This window comes from Hemitrygon akajei, chromosome 19, assembly GCF_048418815.1.
Source record: "Hemitrygon akajei chromosome 19, sHemAka1.3, whole genome shotgun sequence".
NCBI classification, from domain to species: Eukaryota; Metazoa; Chordata; class Chondrichthyes; order Myliobatiformes; family Dasyatidae; genus Hemitrygon; species Hemitrygon akajei.
The window spans coordinates 69,348,296-69,371,716 of record NC_133142.1 but is presented as its reverse complement, the minus strand read 5'-3'; the positions used below and the strand labels follow the sequence as shown (position 1 = coordinate 69,371,716).

At 38.7% G+C, this 23,421-nt stretch overlaps 1 protein-coding gene across 1 annotated transcript in view; it reads right to left on the bottom strand.

The window, feature by feature from the left end:
- Positions 1-538: 538 nt before the first annotated feature.
- The window catches only part of ccdc36 (coiled-coil domain containing 36), a 41,666-nt gene continuing 18,783 nt past the window's right edge, over positions 539-23,421 (bottom strand). Inside the window, exons 4-7 of the mRNA XM_073072941.1 lie at positions 20,006-20,166; positions 19,865-19,913; positions 7,310-7,410; positions 539-2,468 (exon numbers count right to left, since the gene is read on the bottom strand). Of these exons, the coding sequence (XP_072929042.1) occupies positions 7,396-7,410; positions 19,865-19,913; positions 20,006-20,166 (225 nt within the window). The 3' untranslated portion in view covers positions 539-2,468; positions 7,310-7,395. The remainder of the gene's footprint in view (positions 2,469-7,309; positions 7,411-19,864; positions 19,914-20,005; positions 20,167-23,421) is intronic.

Here is a 23,421-nt window from a genome sequence, read left to right as displayed (position 1 = left end):
TTCAGCTTTAGCAAGGCCAATGAAAAATCACTCTTGCTCAAATGCGGCCTTCCTATCAACAGGAGTTACTCTTAACACACTTCTGGAGTTTGGCTTTGCTACCAAGACTATGATGTTACCCATTGATTTCCATTTTGTTGATATCTGATATGAATCAATTTTTGTTCAAGTCCATGATTCTTTACCTTCTGCACTGTTTTTACAGCATTTTGCCCTTGGCAGTAATATCTCATTTACACCGAAAACTTAGAAGGATAATGCATTTTTCAAGTTTTCACTGATCCTGTACACTCTGTACCCTTAAGTGAATAGCAACAATGGAAAGTCAATAAAAACTCTCCATGTTAAGAGAACAAATTTTATAAATTGGAAATAGCTGTCAAAACAAGATCATTACAAATATGACTAAGACCCTTCCAGGTGATAAGAACTTACATAAAGAATTACCAATTGTTTAATAAGTCTTACAATCAGAATTTTCTTAATTTCTTTGCATAGTACAAATGGATGTTTATTATTTTTAAACACAAAAGAGTCAGATACAGATACATTGGTTTACATTTCAGATCCACTAGCTTCCTTTCACAGACTACTGCACATTACAATGGAAGCAGATTTGACAGCTGTGAAACATAGAGTGCCTATGCAATTAAAAAGAACAATGCAGAAGAGAATGTAACAAAAACAAGTGTAGATTTAAAACTGCACAGGAAAAGTATCTGTGAATGTACTGTAACTCTATAGTATATAACATTTAAGGTATCTAAATAAAATGATGGGTATAAAAATGTCAGGTCTTTCAAAGCTGACAGAATAAAGAAAATTTAAAAATTTAAAAGATCGTAAGAATTTCTAATCAACTATCAACGGCTTCACAGAAAAGGTAAAGTATCAATGTTATGAATGTCAATGAAGACACTGTAGTTTTAAACAATGGTTAAGAAACACCAGCTTCAATGCATTAATTTTTACATTAATCGAATCAACATAAACTGAAGGTATGTGTTATGCATAAATGTAAGCAAAATGATAGAAGTTTTACTTTTAAAATTTGGTAGTATTTTAATTTTCATATCATTTTTTTCCATTTTGTCTCCATTTTTTAAAAGAAATTTGATGAAACACAGTGTAATTACTTCCTAATCAGATTCTTCACTGCTGTCAAAAAAGTTAAGATGTGTTTTATTCTGTGCTTCTCTTCCAAGTACAGTGTTTGTTGGACTATCATAGTACCCCTCATGACTTAGAGTTGGAGTTAAAGGACTAAACCATGACTGAAACACATGGTCAGATTCCATACCATTCTGCAAAAAGCCCTCTTGAAAAGAGCTTGGAGGTTTCCATGAAAGATTTCTCTTCACTAGTTTAGGAATCTCCTTCTTTCCTTTCTGCTGCTGTGAGTAATTCATTTTCTTCACTTGTTCCAGCGAGATCTCATCTTTCACATGCTGTCCTTCTAGTGGGTATCTTCGCTTTTCAGAAGATGCCTTGCCAAAGATACTCTTTTCACTACCATTTGATTGCTTTGGTCTAGCTGATGTAATCTTTAGTTCAGTCAAAGTAGCTTTTTTCAAATTGACATTAATCCTGTTTGACTTATTTGATGCTTTGATGGGCTTGTCCTTTTCCTTATTGAGTGGAATGCAGTTTCTTCTTTTAGTGGGGCATCTTCTGATCCCAATCTTTTTGCACATCACAGCACTGCCAAAAGTGGTTCTATTCTTCATGGTTGTGTCTGGCCACCTGGTATGACCATCATTATGTTTTAAACTTGGACTGAAGGAAACAATGCCCCATTCGTTTTCTTTATTGTTATGCATTTTATGAAAAGGGGTAGATTTGCTCTTCAAGTCATTCTGGCCTTCAGCCAATTTGACACCACCAGGGATAAATGCTTGGGAAAATAGCCCATTTGTCACACTGACAGGATGTACAGATGTTATGTGATTTGAGTTAATTGCAGTGGAATATGTAGAAGTGTCTTCATTTCTGCCTTCACAATCTGAAGATGCAGTGATTTTTTTGGGAACAGAATCACATGGCCTTGGTCTAGGGCTCTCTGATAAAATGTTCTGGTAAACATTAAGATGACCATCTGGTAATATGTCTGTACACACAGCTTTGGTGTCATGAAGCTGATAGTTGTCTATTAGTGTAGGCTGATGTTGGGATGATGTTCTACAATCTTCTGTACTTTTATAATAAGCTTCTCTCTTGCTAACAATGCAGAGGCTACTTGTACTTGGAGTTGTTTGTGTCATATTATTCTGTACTTGGATGATAGGATTTGTAGTAGAAGTAAGTTTATGAAGCTCAGATAGGATTTCAGTAAACTTAAAGTGGTCTTTAAACCAGCTGAACTGCTCACACATTTTCTGATGTTGTTGACATTGTGAGTGTTTCATTCCATCCAAACACTCCTGCACTAACTGTAGTTGAGTTTTAACATTACTCATTTCCATCTCCTTCTACAAAGAGAAAAGAAAGCACATTGTAAGTTCACAATTCAAAAAGTTCAGGTCCCCAAAATTAAATTTTCAAACACTGAAATTCAAAGGTACAAGCCTAAATTTGAGTTTCTTCCAGCTAAAATTCGGTATGCACAGCATCAGCATGAATAATAACTTGTGTGCTTGAATGAAACCAGACATTATGTTTAATGCCATTCCGTTAAAGGTTCCATGTTTAAGACTAAATATTCTTATCTATGTTATTAGCGTCATGGTCATACAGTATGGAAACAGGCCTCCAAGTCTATGGTAGGCATCAAGCACCTTTTTGTAGAATTCCTATAAAATTCATTTTTATATATTGGAATGGACATATATCAAAATTCAGTTATGTTTTACAACTCTTCAAATTGGAATGTGTTTGCTAGTTTCAAAACTCAGCCCAAAAATGCCAGCACTTTGCCTTGCACATATAGTAAAGAAGCATGTCATAGAAACAGTCTCTTTGACCCATTATACTGACTAGTGTTCCTTGTGTTCCTGATCTAATCACCACGTATCCAACATGGGGTTTTGCACATCCGCCATGGTTAGTCTTAGGAGAGTTGTTACTGCCTGTGCTCCCAAAATTTTCATTTTTATTCCTTTCCTTATCAGATCAGTCTCTGATGTTTTAGTTTTGTTGGCTCAAGGTCATCTGACCAACCTGTGCTAGTTTTCATTGAACGTAGCCCAGGGCTACAAGCAATATTGTTTTTAAAGCCTTCGCCTACAACTTTGTGCCTTAACTTACTTCCTTTGATCTATTATTTTCTGACTGGTTCAAACCAGGTCACCCAGACAATGGGCAACAAGATCACAGATTCACAAACACAAGAAAATCTGCAGTGGGATAGATTAAGGGGATGCAGTGGATGTTGTATATTTGGACTTTCAGAAGGCTTTTGACAAGGTGCCACACATGACGCTGCTTACCAAGTTAAGAGCCCATGATATTACAGGAAAGTTACTAACACGGTTAGAGCATTGACTGATTGGTAGGAGGCAGCGAGTGGGAATAAAAGAATCCTTTTCTGGTTGGCTGCAAGTGAATATTGGTGTTCCGCAGCGGTCGTTGTTGGGGCCACTTCTTTTTATGTTGTATATAAATGATTTAGATGATTGAATACATGGCTTTATTGCAAAGTTTGCAGATGATAAGAAGATTGGTGGAGGGGCAGATAGTATTGAGGAAACAGGTAGGATGCAGAAGGACGAAGACAGATTAGGAGAATGGGCAAGGAAGTGGCAAATCAAATACAATGTTGGAAAATGCATGGTCATATGCTTTGGTAGTAGAAATAAATGTGCGGACTATTTTCTAAACAGAGAGAAAATCCAGGAATCTGAGATGCAAAGGGACTTGGAAGTCCTTGAAGATTATCTTACAGGCTGAGTCGGTGGTGAGGAAGGCAAATGCCATGTTAGCATTCATTTCAAGAGGTCTAGAATACAAGAGCAAGGATGTGATGCTGAGACTTTATAAGGCACTGGTGAGGCCTCACCTTGAGTATTTTGAACAGTTTTGGGCCCCTCATCTTATAACAGATGAGCTGGCATTGGAGAGGGTCCAGAGGAGGTTCACCAGGATGATTCCAGGAATGAAAGGGTTATCATATGATGAACGTGTGATGGCTCTGGGTCTGTACTCACTGAAATTTAGAAGACTGAGAGGGGATTTCATTGAAACCTTTCAAATGGTGAAAGGCCTAAATAGAGCAGATGTGGAAAGGATGTTTCCCATGGCTGGAGAGTCTAGGACAAGAGGGCACATCCTCAGGATAGAGGAGTGCCCTTCAAATAGAGATGTGGAGAAATTTCTTTAGCCAAAAGGTGGTGGATTTGTTGCCACATGCAGCTGTGGAGGCCAGGTCATTGGGTGTATTTAAGGCAGAGATTGATAGGTTCTTGATTGGACATGGCATCAAAGGTTACAGGGAGAAGGGTGGGAATTGGGGTTGAGGAGGAGAAAAAAAAGGATCAGCCATGATTGAATGGCGGAGCAGACTCGTTGGGCCAGATAGCCTAATTCTGCTTCTATATCTTATGCTCAGCGGGCCGGACAGCAGCTATAGAAAAAGCAAACAGTCAACGTTTCAGGTTGAGACCTTCATCAGGACTGGAACAAAAGAGACGTTAGATTAAGAAGGTGGCGAGAGGGGAGGAAGAAGTACAAGGTGGTAGGTGATGGTTGAAACTGGTGCAGGGGGTGAAGTAAAGAGCTGGAAAGTTGATTAGTGAAAGAGATAAAGGGCTGGAGAAGAGGGAATTTGATAAGTCAGGACAGAAGACCATGGAAGAAAAGGAAGGAGGAGGAGCATTAGAGTGAGGTGATGGGCAGGTAAGGAGATAAGGTAAGAGAAGGAAACAGGACTGGGGAATGGTGGGGGGGGGGGGCAAGAACTGGAAGTTTGAGAAATCAATATTCATGCCAACAGGCTGGAGATTATGCAGACAGAATATAAGGTATTGCTGCTCCAACCTGAGAGTGGCCTCATTGCGGCAGTACAGGAGGCCATGGACTGACACGTTGGAATGGGAATGAGAAATAGAATTGAAATGGGTTGCAACTGGGAGATCCTGCTTTTTCTAGATCACACACGGCTTCTTCAAGCCTCCCATTTTACATAATAAATCAGAGAATGGTCTCAGGTTTAGCAGATTATTAGCTGAAACTCCTTGTGTCCACATTCAATTGCACTGATTGAGTTAGTCCAGAGTAAGAATCAGTTCATCAAACAGTTCACGGAACGGCCACCACAAGGACAGTCTCACAACATGGTTACATCCATTCCTGTTCATTGATTGTCGTTCTTTCTGGTTAACAATACTATCCTTTATAATACAAAGAATTGGTCTAAAAATTTCAAGAGTTTCCCTTTGCTACTGGAAATGTCAGGTTGTGAATCAATATAATAAACAGAATAAGTAGCATTAACACTTTTTTAATATTCACTGGTGGTTTCATCGGAACTAGGCATTGCTTTTTTCAAATCTAATATCATTAATATTTTTGTAATGACTAGACATGTAATTATTTCTTTAACTAATTTCTCAGAAACTTTCAAAGCAATGTGAAAACGCCAATGTTGCGATAATCATGAGGGATTTCAATTTGCAGATAGATTGGGAAAATCAGTTGGTGCTGGATCCCAACAGAGGGAATATGGAGAATGCCTAGAGATGACTTTCTAACACAGCTAGTGGTTGAGTCCACTCGGGGAGCTGCAACTCTGAAGGTGAACCAGATTTGATTTGGGAGCGTAAGGTAAAGGAACACTTGGGAGGCAGTGATTATAATATGACAGAACCCTCCCAGCAGTTTGAGAAGGAGAAGCTGAAGTCAGATGTATCAGTATTACAGTGGAGTAAAGGGAATTACAAAGGCATGAGGGAGGAAATTTGCATCCCAAAGATGAAGAAGTATTCTAAAGGGAAGATGAGGCAACTGTACTGACAAGGGAAGTAAAAGGCAATATAAAAGAAAAAGAGAGTGTGCATATAACATAGCAACACTTAGTGGGAAGGTAGAGGATTGGAAAGCTTTTTAAAAACTAACAGAAGGCAACTAAAAAAACATAAAGACAGAAAAGATGAAAAATAAAGGTAAGCTAGCCAATAATATACAAGAGGATACCATAAGTTTTTACAAATATATAAAGAGAAAAAGAGATGCGGGAGTGGATTTTGGACTACTGGAAAATGATGCTGGAGAGGTAATAATGGGGGACAAAGAAATGTCAGTCTTCACCGTGAAAAACACAAGCAGAATGCCAGAAATGTGAGAGTGTCAGGAGCAGAAGTGTGTGTTGTTGCTATTACTAAGAAGGTGCCTGGGGAACTGAAAAGTCTGAAACTAGATAAGTCAGCTGGATCAGATGGACTATACCCCAGGTTCTGAAAGATCAGAGGTGCAAAAGGACTCGTGCAGGATTCCCTAAAGGTTAACTTGCAGGTTAAGTCATTTGTAAGGAAGGCAAATGCAATGTTAGCATTTTGAGGGAACGAGAATTCAAAAGCAAGGATGTAATGCTGAGTGTTTTTTAAGACAACTGGTCAGACTAAACTTAGAATAGGGTTAACATTTATGTGCCCCTTTTCTAAGAAAAGATATGCAGGTATCGGAGGTTCACGAGAATGATCCCAGGAAGGACAGTAGTAATGTTTGAGGAGCATTTGATGGCTCTGGGATTGTACTCACTGGAGTTTAGAAGAATGATGGGAAATCTCACTGAAACCTATTGAATATTGAAAGGCCTAGGTAGAGCAGATGTGGAGAGTATGTTACATGTAGTGGGGGGTCTGGGACCAAAGGGCACTGCCTCACAATTGAAGGACGTCCATTTAGAACAAAAATGAGGACGAATTTCTTTGGCCAGATGGCGATAAATCTGTGAAATTCAATGCTGGAGCAAACTGTGCAGGCCAGTTCATTTGGCTTATTTAAAGCAAAGGTTGATAGGTTCTTAATTAATAAGGGCATCAAAGGTTATGGCAAGAAGGAAGAAGAATGGGATTGAGAGGGATAATAAATCAGCCATGATGGAATAACAGAGCAGACTCAATGAGCTGAACGCCCTAATTCTACTCCTATGATTTATAGTCTGATATGTTGGTAGTAGAAATAAATCTTGATTTTTCCAGTTCCAGTTTATGACAATGTTAAAGACCAGGTTCAAAACAAAAATAAAACAAGAACTACTTTATAAAAATAATGAAAAGTTATCAGTAGCATTAGCAATGTGTACATAAAATAATTTATAGACTAGTTTCAAATTAGAGAATGTTTCTTTGTATTACAAACCAAAAATTAAACTTACAGCCACAAGTCTTTTATCCATTTCTAGAATTTTCTCTCTACTGCTTTTTGCTTCCAAAGCACTCACTATTGTTTCATAGTGTGTGTTTATGTTTTCTTGTACTAAACAATGAGAAAAATAATAAGTTAAAAGTAATAATGCACAATTCTACATTCATTCAAAGAAAAGATAGTGCTTTAAAACGTCTAGAAGTTTTAATGAGCATGGGGTGTCGGAAATGAGTATCATTTCTGGGTCACTAACGGGAAATCACTGCTGTGTATCTCGCAGTATTAGTAAGATTTCAAGAAAATATAAGAATATAAAAATATAATTATCTATCTGAATATTATTAAGTATCATCTTTCAATGTATCAGTGGCCACTTTATTAGGTTCAGGAGTGGAACCTGGTGTGGTCTTCTGCTGCTGTAGCCCATCCACTTCAACATCCCATATGTTGTGTGTTCAGAGATGCTCTTCTCCACACCCTTTTGCAATCTGTGGTTATTTGAGTTACTATCAGCTTGAACCAGTTTGGCCATTCTCCTCTGACCTTTCTCATTAACAAGGTGTTTTCGCTTTGCTTAAACTACTGCTCACTGAACTTTTTTCGCTTTTTGCACCATTCTCTAGGGACTGTTGTGCATGAAAAGCCCAGAAGACCAGCAGTTTCTCAGACACTCAAACCACCCTATCTGGCACAACAATTATTCCATGGTTTTATGTCACTTAGATCACATTTCTTTCCCATTCTAATGTTTGGTCTGAACAACACCTGAACCTCTTGACCATGCTTCAGGCATTGAATTGCTGCCACATGAATGTCTGATTAGATATTTGTGCATGGGTGTACCTAATAAAGTGGCCACCGAGTGTGTGTTCTGAGTGTATAATTCCTGGTTTAGCAACTATATCTGGCATTCTTTAATTTAAGTGATTCAGCTTACCAGAAGTGATTTCCCATTTCTTTGGGCATGATGTTCCTGATCTTAGGAATCATGTTTATCACATTAGTGCCCCATCTAGTGGCTATATGATTATATTACACAGCTAAAATATAACCCCAAAAATCAGAATCACGTTTAATATCACTGGCATATCTTGTGAAATTTGTTGTTTTGTGGCAGCAGTACATTGCAATATATATAATAATTAAAACTATAAATTACAATAAGAAATAATATAAACACAAATTAAATAAGTGGTGCAAACAGAGAGTAAAAAATGAGGTAGTTGTCCATTCAGAAATCTGATGGTGGATGGGAAGAAGCTGTTCCTGAAATGTCAGGTGTGTGTCTTGAATCAATCAATTAAATAATTTGTAATCATGCATTTACAAAATTATCTTTAAACTATATATCCAATACTAAACTGATTGTCAGAGTTTCAGCTGTTTTCAGTATGCCCACAATCTTCGTTAACATCTTTAACAACTGAACTTGGATTTTCATATAATAGCTATTTTAAGTCCCTTGTCAACATAACAATTGGATATCAACAGCCCATATAAATGTACATAAAAAAGCTAGAACTTTAATTTAAATTTCTGTACATTGTGAGGCAGTTACAACTTACCCTATCTCTATTATAAAGATATGTAGAATTCAGTTGTTTGAGTCTAAGTCTTTAGTTATGTGTTTGACTCTATGTCAGTAATTAAGGCCATAACTTTTAACTTCAGCTGTAAAATGGATAGCGGTGCATCAACTACCAAATATACACCCTGCTTGTTGACTTTCCTTCAATTGACATTAAGACATAAAAAAAATTCCTTAATGTAACATATTAGTTTTCATAGATAAATCAATATCATATAACTAGAACATAGGGTTCAAGCCAAAATATAAATTAATATGTTACAAATGCAGCAGCATGAAATAAAACTTTTTGTTTTTCTAGTTTTACAAATGTGGTTTGTTGCAATACAGATTACAATACAGTTCATATTTCTTCCATATGCTGTTACTATGGTTACAGTCTATCTGAAGTATTCACTGGATATAAAATATAGTTCATCAAAAACCAGGCTTTGAAATAGAGGATCATTTCTGCAATCCATACTGAGATCTATGACTTAAGTTTCTGATTACTGATTCTAGGCATCTTTTAAAATAAACCATGGAATCTTGAAAATATTTGACACAGAAAGAAGGCCATTTGCACCACTACATTCATTCTATACAAAAAGGAGTTAATGCCAAATCCTTGTCCCTTGGAATGAAGCATTGTACATACACTTCCTTTTAAATGTGATGAGTACATATATCTCCACTAGTACCATACAGTAATTATGACCTAATATTTTAATTAGTCATACTATGCTCTTGAATTCCATGTCTCATCTTATGAAGACAAACGTGTAAAGTTTTTCAACCAGCTGTTCTCCCTGTCAAGCAATCTTTAACAAACATGACAAAATAGGAACAGTAGGTTACTTGATCCTTCGAGCCTGCCCTGCTGCTCAATATGATCATAACTGATCTATGCCAGCATCGACTCTTCTTCTGTGCCAGTTCCTCATAATTCTTAATTGTTCAGTCTTTCAAATAGTTCTCTCTCCATCTTAAATATATTTAATGATCCGACCTGAGATAGGTAATTCCAGAGATTTTCTGCCCTGATATAGAAGACTCTATGCACCTCAGTTATTTAGTAGCTGCAATGCCTTTTTCATCATTCTCTCACTAGTGAAAACATGTCAACATCAACCATGTCAAGCCACCTGAGCACCTTGTTTGTATAAAATCACCCCTTCTGATTCTGAACAACCCAAAATGGTCTAGCTGTTCTTGATTGTATAATCCTCGCATTCCAGAAATTAACCTGGCAAATCTCCTTTGAATAGCTTCCAATGATACTTCTAGGTATGCATCATTCAATGTGTGTCTTAACCAACACCTTGTACAATGGTAACAGATGATGAAGGGTTTTGGCCTGAAACGTCATCACTACCTCCTCCCATAGATGCTGTCTGGCCTGCTGAGTTTGCCAGCATTTTGTGTTTTTACAATGGTAACAGAACTTTCTTATTCTTAAATTCCAAGCATTTTAAAATTAAGGTCAATGTGCCATTTGCTTTCTTAATTACTTGTTGGACCTGCATGCTAACTTTTTCTGATACATGAGATTGAATACCTAGATACCCCTGATCTTCACTAATTTATAGCCTCTCTCCTTTTGACTTTTCTTACCAAAGTACATAACCATGCTTCCTCACATTAAAGCTCCGTTAGTCAGGTTTTCACCCAAACACCGACTCACCTCCCCCCTCCCTCTACACTGGTAAATCAGACCACCAAGTTGTGCTTCTTCTCTCTGCATGCAAGAAGAAGCTGAGACATGAGAATCCTGAACATGAAGTCTTACATTGCTGGTCTGAGGAAATAGATAAGCTTCTATGACTGTTTTGAATTGGTGGAGTGGTCCACATTGAAAGACTGAGCAGCCAGCCTAGATGAGTCTGTCACCATTGTCATGGCCTTGATCAGCAAGTGTGTTGATGACTGTGTACCAACGAAGATAATCCAGGTGTTCCCAAACTGGAGATCACAGATGAACTGGGAGATCAATTCCTCACTGAAGTCTAGGATTGCAGCGTTCAAATCAGATGACCTTGGCCTTTACAAGAAATCAAGACATGACCTCTGAAAAGCTATCAGGGATGCCAAAAGGCAATACTAATCTAAAATTAAGTTCCAGAGCTATAATGGACTATAAAACAAAGTCCAAGTCAAGAACAGAAAGGAATTAGAATGTCACCACCCATCTTGACTGCCTCCAGTGCACCTGACCACACAGTCGCTGTTGTAGACATAAAACTTGTCTTTCAGAAAGTGAACTTGTGGAAGCTGCAAGGCTGGTTGACATCGCTGGCTCGCCCTAATACTTTGCAGATCAGCTAGCAGTGGTATTTGCAGGCATTTTGAACCTTTACCTGCTTCTAAGGTCCCCATCTGCTTTAAGAAGACCACTAGAATCCCAGTTCCTCAGATAAGCAAGGTAATGTGTCTTAATGACTCTCCGGTGGTCATGATACTCACCCACTATCATCAAGTGCTTTGAGAAGCTGGTCATGGCAAGTATGAACTCCCAGTCAGTATTTACCCACTGCAATTCATCTACCTCCAAAACAGGTCTATGGCAAATGCCATCTTTCTGGCCCTATACTCAACTCTGGATCATCTGCACAGTGATGACATCTATGTTAGCCTATTGCTTATGGACTACAACTCTGCCTTCAGTACTATAGTTCCATGCAAACTCACTTTCAAACTCTTGGAACAGACTACAATCAATAAAGATAGGCAGAAACACCTTTGCCACAATTATCCTCAGCATTGGTGCCACAATATGTTGTGCCCTCAGCCCCCTATTCTATTCCCTGTACACTCATGATGGTGAAGTCAGATTCTGCTCTAACTCCACTTAACAAGTTTGTAGATGATACAACTATAGTGGACCGTATCTTAAATAATAATGAGCCAGAGAATACAGGACAGAGATAGAGAGCCTAGTAACATGGTGCAATGGCAATAACATTTCTTTCAATGACAACAAAATAAAGGAGTTGGTCATTGTCTTCAGGAAGAAGTAGCAGTGCATGGACTCCTGTTTACATCAATGGCGCTAAAGTCAGGAGGGCTGAGAGCTTCAAATTCCTAGAAGTGAACAGACTGTTCTCAGTACAATAATAAACTAATTTACCAATTTGCACTTAATCTATGTCCTGTAACAGAATCTCATTGCCTTCATCATAGTACACCCTTCCACCTATTTTCACATCTTTGGCAAACTTGAAACTTTACATTTTTTTCACTTCTCCAAATCATTAGCATAAACAGATAAGCAGTAACTGAAGGCCAAGAATAGATCCACAGGGTGGTCCAGCCTTAAAATGATCCACTAATTCTAATGTACATGTTGTCAGTCCATACTAACACACTTCTACCAGTTATTATGTTCTGCACATTCTCTTAAATGGCAGTTTGTCAAATACCCTTTTAAAATCTAAATACACTGCATCAACGGGTTGCCCTCTATCATCTTCAAATTCATTATCTGATTATCTTATTTGTGGTGGTTTCCTGCAGTCTACAACCTGCCTCCTCACTACAGACATCCCACTTCTCCCAGAAGTTCTGGGAGTCTCCCACATATAGATAGCAGCTCCCTGATGCCCGCAAATTACATACAATATCTCAGAAATCGATTTTTTTGAGAGCGAGCGAGCAAGGGTTTCCTGCTCAGGTTTATTGAAGGGATTAAAGGCAGATAAATCCCCAGAGCCAGATGGTCTGCATCCCAGAGTGTTTAAGGAAGTAGCGCAAGAAATAGTGGATGCACTAGTAATAATTTTTCAAAACTCCTTAGATTCTGGATTAGTTCCTGAGGATTGGAGGGTGGCTAATGTAACCCCACTTTTTAAAAAAGGAGGGAGAGAGAAACCGGGGGAATTATAGACCGGTTAGTCTGACATCGGTGGTGGGGAAAATGCTAGAGTCGGTTATCAAAGATGTGATAACAGCACATTTGGAAAGAGGTGAAATCATCAGACAAAGTCAGCATGGATTTGTGAAAGGAAAATCATGTCTGACGAATCTTATAGAACTTTTTGAAGATGTAACTAGGAGAGTGGATAGGGGAGAGCCAGTGGATGTGGTATTTTTAGATTTTCAAAAGGCTTTTGACAAGGTACCACACAGGAGATTAGTGTGCAAACTTAAAGCACACAGTGTTGGGGGTATGGTATTGATGTGGATAGAGAATTGGTTGGCAGACAGGAAGCAAAGAGTGGGAGTAAACGGGACCTTTTCAGAATGGCAGGCAGTGACTAGTGGGGTACCGCAAGGCTCAGTGCTGGAACCCCAGTTGTTTACAATATATATTAATGATTTAGACAAGGGAATTAAATGCAGCATCTCCAAGTTTGCGGATGACATGAAGCTGGGCGGCGATGTTAGCTGTGAGGAGGATGCTAAGAGGATGCAGGGTGACTTAGATAGGTTAGGTGAGTGGGCAAATTCATGGCGGATGCAATTTAATGTAGATAAATGTGAGATTATCCACTTTGGTTACAAGAACAGGGAAACAGATTATTATCTGAACGGTGGCCGATTAGGAAAAGGGGAGATGCAACGAGACCTGGGTGTCATTGTACACCAGTCATTGAAGGTGGGCATGCAGGTACAGCAGGCGGTGAACAAGGCAAATGGTATGTTGGCATTCATAGCAAAAGGATTTGAGTACAGGAGCAGGGAGGTTCTACTGCAGTTGTACAAGGCCTTGGTGAGACCACACCTAGAATATTGTGTGCCGTTTTGGTCCCCTAATCTGAGGAAAGACATTCTTGCCATAGAGGGAGTACAGAGAAGGTTCACCAGATTGATTCCTGGGATGGCAGGACTTTCATATGAAGAAAGACTGGATCAACTAGGCTTATACTCACTGGAATTTAGAAGATTGAGGGGGGATCTTATTGAAACGTATAAAATTCTAAAGGGACTGGACAGGCTAGATGCAGGAAGATTGTTTCCAATGTTGGGGAAGTCCAGAACGAGGGGTCACAGTTTAAGGATAAACGGGAAGCCTTTTAGGACTGAGATGAGGAAAAACTTCTTCACACAGAGTGGTGAATCTGTGGAATTCTCTGCCACAGGAAACAGTTGAGGCCGGTTCATTGGCTATATTTAAGAGGAAGTTAGATATGGCCCTTGTGGCTAAAGGGATCAGAGGGTATGGAGAGAAAGCAGGTACAGGGTTCTGAGTTGGATGATCAGCCATGATCATACTGAATGGTAGTGCAGGCTCGAAGGCTTGTGAATCTGATGTCTTGCAAAATTAACAAATTCATTGACACAGACTGCCATGAGGTTGAGACTTCCAGCAAAATGTTCAAATCTGCCAAGCAAGCCACATCACAGTACAAGGACAGTTTGAAAAAGAAATAGAAAAGCTATTTGCATCAGCATTTAGCTATTAGCATTGAGACTGCCAACAAAATACTCAACAAGGAATATATATATATATCTATATCAAAGAGTAGTACAGCACAGTACAGGCTCTTCGGCCCACAGTGGTGCCGACCCTTAAACCCTGCCTCTTATATATCCCCCCACCTTAAATTCTTCCATAGATGTGTCTAGTAGTCTCTTGAATTTCAGTAGTGTATCTGCCTCCACCACTGACTCAGGCAGTGCATTCCATGCACCAACCACTCTCTGAGTAAAAAACCTTCCTCTAATATCCCTCTTGAACTTCCCACCCCTTACCTTAAAGCCATGTCCTCTTGTATTGAGCAGTGGTACCCTGGGAAGAGGCACTGGCTGTCCACTCTATCTATTCCTCTTAATATTGTGTTTACCTCTATCATGTCTCCTCTCATCCTCCTTCTCTCCAAAGAGTAAAGCCCTAGCTCCCTTAACCTCTGGTCATAATGCATACTCTCTAAACCAGGCAGCATCCTGGTAAATCTCCTCTGTACTCTTTCCAATGCTTCCACATCCTTCCTATAGTGAGGCGACCAGAACTGGACACAGTACTCCAAGTGTGGCCTAATCAGAGTTTTATAGTCCTGACAAAGGGTTGCGACCAGAAATGTTGACTGCTTCTTTCAACAGATGCTGCCCGACCTGCTGAGTTCATCCAGCTTTTTTGTACGTCCGGAGTTTTATAGAGCTGCATCATACATATACACACACACATACATATATATAAAACAAGGAATATATACGTGTGTGTGTGTGTGTAAATAGTTTCAATATGTGATCAAATAAATTGTTGTGTTCTTTCATAGTCAAATGTTCTGTATACATACACCCTTGGAGGTCGACGGTGGGGAGGGATATGGGGTTGCAGAGGGTGGGGGTGCTACCTCCCTGAAATGAGTTTTTGCAGGGTGGGATGTCTGTCTCTACCAACCAGTTTTGCTAACATTTACAAACCTCCTAAATGGTCAAAGGTTCATTTACTATCAAAGTATACTAATCTGAAATTCTTCTTCTCCAAATAGCCAAAAACCAAGAAAAAGAAAAGAACAGCAGCATGATCATCAACACCCCCTCCAAATCCCTCCTCCCTGCACAGAAAATGAACAAAAAAACGAAACAGGCACATTGACCCCCAAATCCCCATCCCCATGCACAAAAAACGAGAAAGATCTGGCCAAAAAAAAATAAAAAAAAATTATAGGGCTGAAAAAAAAAATCTAGAATCCAAGTCCATATCTGAAATGCAGAAAACCTGGGTAACGTTCTCCGGGCCCAGCAGCAGGCCTATCCTTCTCGTAGCAGAGCTATCAAAAGGCAATCTCCTCTCTCCAATAGCAGAGTGATCTCACCAGCGATCAAAAGGCAGGCAGCCAGTGCTCACCTTCAGCATTCACCTCAATGTTTCAATCTCCCTCGTTGCTTTAATCCGTGAAATGGAGTCAAACATTGTTTCATGCCCCATGCTGCATCCTTCTCGCCATGAGGTTCCCGCATGCTGCCTCTGCCTCCCAGAATCCTCTAGGAGACAGCAGAGCAGTGAAATGCCCAAACTATCTCAAATCTGCAAATCACTGGCTCTAATAGTTCAAGCATCATATTCAAGAGGAAAAACAAACGAAAGACAGATAAAAGTAGTATGGTTTCACAATCTATCCAGAAGATGTTGACTAAAGGAGTGTTTTATAAGGGCGTCATCTTGACCAGTACGATGCAGCCACTGGTAAATCTGAATCACTGTATGTGCCACAAAAGACAAATTAACCTAAAACTCTTGTGTGTGTGCCTCTCTATATATAACCAGCCAATTTTACCTTTCACTTTCTGCCAATGAATTCAGAATTTATCCTTTTATCCCTGCAGCTTTTACTTTTCTTGTTAGTCTACACATGGAAATTTGTCAAATAATCTGCTAAAATCCTTAAAGAATATATTAAATATGTTGCCATCATCTACTTTAATTGTGACTGGCTTTAATCCAGGCTTTATAGGTATTTGCTTTTAATGGAATTAAAAACAGACAGGCTCAGCAATGAGCAGACATTACATTGCATCGAACACCCAAGCTGGCTACTATATGCAAATTACCTCAGAGTACAGTCTAATGAAGGATGTCCCAATTTATTTAACTCTGTGCATCTGAAATACTTATGTGACACAGTTGTGTAGTGGTTAGCTCAACACTATTACAGCTTGGGGTGTTCCGGAGCTCGGAGTTCAATTCTGGCACCATTCTGTAAAGAATCTCTGTAGGTTCTCCCTGGGAAATGCATTGGTTTTTCCTGGGTTCTCCGGTTTCCTCCCACAGTCCAAAGATGCATTGGGTAGGTTAACAGGTCATTGTAAGTTGTTCCACGATTAGTTTAGGGTTAATCAGGGGTTGCTGGGGCAGCATGGCTCGAAGGACTGGAAGGGCCTCTTCTATGCTGTGTTGCTAACATAAAATCTTAAAGAATAATAAGAATACTGGTTGATGTTCCACTTTTTATTTTCTATAATTTAAAAAGCCTTACAATAAAGTAAGCTTACTTGTTTTTGATAAATTTTCTAATCCTTCTAGAACTGTTTGGTTTTGTAGTTCTGTTTTCCTTTCAAGTTTATTAAAGGATGCCTTAATCTTTAAAATGAAAAAGTATGCAATTAGTAAACAATAACACATCTTTGTTTGCCAAAAAAGGTGCTATCAATATCAGTAAAAGAATACCTGACAATTACATTATTCTTTCATCTATCCAATTATGTAATGCAGAATTTTATGTGTTAATCTTAATGATTATCTTTTTGATTTTGAAGAAATGTAGTAAACAATTGTGTTATCATTATTGGTAGGATCAAGACTATTATCTCTATCACTTTCCAAATGTTGCACACTGAATGATATTTTAATTCAAAAATCATAACCCAAGTAATTTACCTACCCGATATGGGTAAATTCCTTATTTTTAAGACAATATACTGTACTTCACTTGTGGAAATAATGGCTAGCATTCACTGACTACCATGGTAGATTGCACTATTTAGGCAAAATACTATCTAGGCAACAAATTAGTGGAGGCATGAGTTCAGCACTAGGATGCAACAGTATAAATATCAGACTTTATGGTGTTCATGTGGCATTGTCACCTTAAACGAAGTGAGGATCTGCTAATCTACAGAAAAGTAAACTGGTAAAACAAATTATCTACAATTTCTGGATTTGGATGCAACATTGTAGGGAGTGCATACAACTGCATTTTCAAGAGTTTTATCCATTTTAAACATGGGCATGATACCCTGAAGAAAAAGTCTATAAAAAGAAACACATGTGAGGTGGGAACCTGATCAAGCAGGATTTTATTCTAAGACAAAAGCTTCATTTGGTTACAACAGACAGGGAGTGGATATATCCAATTGCACTAAAAATTTGCTAGACTGTGCTGTAGTGTGACTCCACACACTAACTGAAAGAAGGATATCTATTTATAGATGTGCAACATAAACAAGCTTTTGCACTCAAGGGTGATGAGGAGCTACAAAGCACAAAAGCACTGCATGAAACAATTAAGGTCCAATTGGGATTTTTCCTCAGGATATATTTCCTTACATACAATTATGTAAACTTGGTAAATCTATTTTGGGAAAGAAGAGCAGCTTAAAAATAAATATAATATTGCTGCCTGACTAGAAGATATTAATTAGAAAAAAAAGGACTGTTACTGTATATTCACTGTCTTTATATTCCCAACACAAAACATAATCCTTGCTAGTTGCCACAAGCAAGCAGCAAATATCAAGTAGCTAAGCCAGAGACTTTGATGGATTCCAGATACAAGACACAAGAACTTTGGACATAAAAGAAGAATTGCAGATTGATGAGCCAGGAATATCCTTTTCCGATTCATTAGCATAAGAGCAGGTGGAAGTTTTGATCTCCTCCTTGAGGGAAGCATCAGAAATCCAGTTAACTGAGTGAAGAAAATGATCTTAATTGATCTCTGTACCTGATTGCCTGACTTTGTTTTTTGCTCTGACTCTTGGAAAGATTGGGACTAGGGGTGAAAGGAGAAAAAAACACTTCAAGCTAAGTGAAAAAAATTTCCTTTGCTATGCCAGTGGAGTGCCAGCCATGAACAGCAAAACTAACCAATAATGTTCAAGGTTCTCGATGTGCTTCCCTTGGATGTTATGGTATACTTAAGGGCTTATATTTGTAGTAGGGATGAACTTAGTGTAACCATGTTAATAAGAGTGATAGCATTCACTATCTCTCACATTACTTTGCTTTTACTCTGGCAGAATACCCACTGAATCCTGAAAAAAAATGCTTGAAAACATGCAGTTAAAATTTGAACAGATGTTGTTAGGACTTTAGGGGCTGACTTTATTCCCTAGAGTATGGGAGATTGAGGGATACCTTATAGAGCTATACAAAATTACGAAGGGTATAAATAAGGTGAATGCATATAGGCTTTCTCCCCCTCAGGTTGGGTGAAACTAGAACTTCAGATCATAGGTTTAAGGTGAAAGATAAAATATTTTAGGAAAAACTGAGGGGGAACGTCTTCACTCAGAGGGTGGTGCAAATGTAGATAAAGCTGCTTGCGGAAACGGTACAGTAGATGTGGGTTCAATTGTAATATTTAAGAGAAGTTTGGATAGGTACATGCTCGAGAGAAGTACTCTATGGAGGACTATGGTCCAGGTGCAGATAGATGGGACTAGATAGAAACTAGGCTGGCATGGACTAGATGGATTGAGTGGCCTCTTTCTGTGCTGTAGTGCCCTATGACTCTGAAAATAAACTTTACTGAAACAAGAAGACTTCTGAAGGTAACCCAGAAATTGGAAGAGCATTTTTTTATTTCTCAGAATTTCATTCAATTTTCAGTACAAAGACAGGCTTTTCTTCCCAATAATTCCATGCAGAGGTGCATAAAGAACATAAGTCTCTTCCATCCTTGTCTCTGCTCATCTCACCAGAATGATTTTTAAGGCTTCTGGTCATTGCTTCCCAATGGCACACATAAAAACACAACTGAGGTCCTTTCAATATTACTGATGAACTTATGTTTCCTGTCTGATTTGCTGGTACAGTGCACAATCAGAAGATAGGTTTGGGCCATGAAAATAGCTTGGTGCAAAGAGATTACATGCTGCTGTTATTGTAAGTATCGCCAAAATGAACTGTATTATGAATTGAGGCAATCATCAGGCATCCAAATGGGGAAGACAGGTTTCAAAGGCCAAGTAGTAAAAATGGTTTTACCCCCAAAGTATGCAGAATGGGTTGCAAGCGACACACACAAAATGCTGTAGGAACTCAGCAGCCCAGGCTATAGAAAAGGGTACAGACAACGTTTTGGGTCTAGACCATTCAACAAGTCTCAGCCCGAAACATCGACTGTACTCTTTTCCATAGATGCTGCCTGACCTACTAAGTTCCTCCAGCATTTTGTGTGTGCTGCTTGGATTTCCAGAGTCTGCAGATTTCTCTTGTTTGAGAATGTGTTCCAGATATTATTCTGTACCACCCCTGCTGCTGAGGTGACCACTGAAAATATAAAAGTACCGGTAATAAAATGAGAGTAATATTTAACCTTGCTGCATACATACCCCTTCAACATTGTCCTGGAGCTTAGAAATCCAGTTATTGAAGGACTCACTAAAACGACAAAACAAAACATTAAATGGAATCGAGGATGTTATTGGAAAGTATTAGAGTGGCATGTTAGTCATTTTCTCTGTAATAACTACCTTTCTTGCTTTTCTTTTGCTTTCCGCTTGCTGATTTCAAACTGTTCCAATAATCCTTTGGGTTTCCCAAAGCAAAGATGAGTAACTGAGCTAGTTTCCTTATTTTCCGTAGCAAAAATATGTGGTTTAGCTTGGTATCTTTCATAAAATTTCAATTCACTCTGTAAATTAAAAGAAGTAAATGTTGGTACTTCTCAAGAAGCTTGATTTTTAAAACAAATTAAAACTTATACAATTTATACAAGCCTCATTTGGTATATACTAAACTCTCCTTAAATGAGTATTCAACAGAGGCAGGCATCTTTCTTTATTTTTGATGCCCTCAGCTATTGGTCTAAGCTACTGGAGATCTTTTGAGAATATAATGAGTAGAACAGATGGGGGAGGGGGAACAAGTGGATGTGCTGTACTTGGATTACCTGAGCACTTTCAAAAATGTTTCATGCAGAACATTAGTCAACAAGATTAATGTATATGCAGTTAGGAGTAATCAACAGATACAGGTTGAGAATTGTTATTCAGCAGAAAACTGAGTGCAAATAGAGGCATATTTTGGCAGTCTGTAGCTAAACACTATAAGACCATCAGACACAGGAGAAGAATAAGGCCAGTCAGCCATCGAGTCCTGTGCCATTTGATAAGAAATACTGCAGGGCTAAGTATTTGAACTACGTCAAAGATTTTGCTGACGACATATTTCTAAAACAAACTGCTAGAGGAACTCAGTGGGTCATGCAGCATCTGTGCAGACAAAAGGTAAGTCGATGTTTCACATTGAAACCCTTCACTGAATTCTAATGCAATATCTGGGAAACTGATGTAAACTTGTGGCAGCAAATGCCTTGGTTCGCAGCTGCTTTCAGATTTAGATGTAGTAAGAATGTTAGTGATTATTTTCATTTTGTTTTACGATGTGAGTTGCTTGTGCTATTGTCAATAAATCAGAAAAAAAATGATTTGCCTCTTGTGACTCTGTCAATATCTTTCTATAATTGAACAGTAGAAAGTGTAGAACTCAGGTTAATTCTTTATAATTTTCCACAAATTTACAGTAGATGCAATTGCATTTTAACTGACACATGACTGACTGACTTTTTAAAGTAACGTATAGGGAAATGTCAATAGACAGTATGTTAGTTATATAACATTTATATGATGCTACCTGATGAAGTCCCTCTCAAGATACTTCTGTTTAAAGTTGATTGAACACAATTCGTTGACCAAGCTAGGAAATCAGCTAGGAGGCAGGAGAGAGTAGAAATACCAGGCAGGTCCTCCTTCCAGCATTATGGAAAAGCACGCAGCAGTGTGTGGTTATCTTATTCACAAAGACAAAGGCCTGCACCATTTATCCAATAACATGCTCAAATTCAAGCAATCCAGTAAATATCAATTTAAACAAAAAATCCTTCAAATGTTCATTAGTTCAAATAGTGTATCTACTGGAAAAAAATACATTTTATCAAAATTAAAAATAGTTAGAAATCATTTTCTGTTGAGTTCCTCCCATTTAACACATCTGTAGCACCATCCAGTATGATGATGTCCTCAGTGGGAAGACAGAACTTTGTCTCTGATCACTTCTACTTATGTTATGATGAATAGACACATCTGCTACAGGTAGAGTGATATGGATGAGATAAAGTAGGTTTGTGCTTTGTGTTGGTCCACTTACTATGTATCCCATGCCCATGCAGCAAAATATTGTGCCTAGTGCAGTTGCAAACTGGATCCTCTTAAAAAAAAAGGAAAAACTGGGAAACATGCACATAACAATATTATTGTGGTCTCCCCATCAAAGGAGTCATTGAATTTTGACCTGCAAGACAGCAATATCATTTAAATATTTATGTCACTATGCTGCACAGCACTCAGAAATAATTCTGTCTGTAAAATGTGAGCAATCTGTTAATCATAAATGTTGACAATGAATTATTTCAAAAAACAATAACATTAAATTGTAAACCATTGTCACGAATCAAAAATGGATAACTTGTTTTTGACATGGGAACTGACTGGACTATCTAGATTACGTTATATCATGGAGATAGTTAGTCAAATATAATTGAAATTAAATAACAGACAAATATGATAAAAGATGGACTAGCAAGAATGAGAATTTAATTAACCTTAACTTGATTATCTGACTGGCATGTATTTATCTATCAAATGATGATTTTTAAAACATAAATATTGGAGTATAACTTGCAATGGGGACTATAGCAATAGAACATCCTTGCCAATTGTCTGACCAATGCAATGTTTTACACTATTTCAAAATCCCTTGGGTGCCTATTATTTGGTCTGTACAATTAATATTTTACACAGGTCTATCTCTCAATCATCTTCAATTTCTCACAGCTGCAGTCAGAGGTTCCCACCTGCTTCAAAAGGGTGGCAATCCTACCAGTACCCAAGAAGAGCAGAGTGAGCTACCTGATAGATGCTGCCTGGCCTGCTGTGTTCCACAGCATTTTGTGTGTGTTGTTTGAGCTACCTCAATGATTATCATCCAGTGGCACTAGCATCTACTGTGATGAAGTGCTTAGAGAGGTTGGTCATGGCCAGAATCAACTGCTGCCTAGGCAAGGACCTGGACCTGAAATAGGTGTACAGTGGATGCAATCTCACTGGCTCTCCACTCAACCTTGGATCACCTGGACAATAGTAATCCTTATGTCAGGCGGCTTTTATTGACTACAGCTCAGTATGCCTGGGCCTATGTACCTCCTTCTGCAAATGGATCCTTGACTTCCCCACCAGGGGACCACAGTCTGTTGGGATTGGAAATAATATCTCCTCCGCACTGACGATCAACACTGGCGCACCTCAAGGATGCGTGCTTACCCAGTGCTCTATTGTCTACACACCCACAACTGCGTAGTTAGGCACAAATCAAACACCATCTAGAAATTTGCTGACAACATAACCATTGTTGGCAGAATTTCAGATGGTGACAAGGTGATGTACAGGAGCAAGGTAGATCAGCTGGCTGAATGGTGTCACAGCAACAACCTTGCACTCAAAGTCAGTATTACCAAGGAATTAATTGTGCACTTCAGGAAAGGTAAGTCAAAAGAACACACACCAGTCCTCATTGAGGGATCAGAAGTGAAAAGGGTGAGCAGTGTCAAGTTCCAGGTTCTTAACATCATTGAGGATCTATCCTGGGCTCAACATATTGATGCAATTACAAATAAGGTATGACAGCAGCTATATTTCATTAGGAATTTGAGGAGAAATGGTATGTCACCAAAGAGACTCACAAATTTCCACATATATACTGTAGAGAACATTCTAACTGGTTTCATCATGATCTGGTATGGAGGGGCCACTACACAGGAGCAGAAAAAGCTGCAGTAACTTGTAAACTTAACTAGCTCCATCAATGGCACTAGCCTCCCCAGTATCCAGGA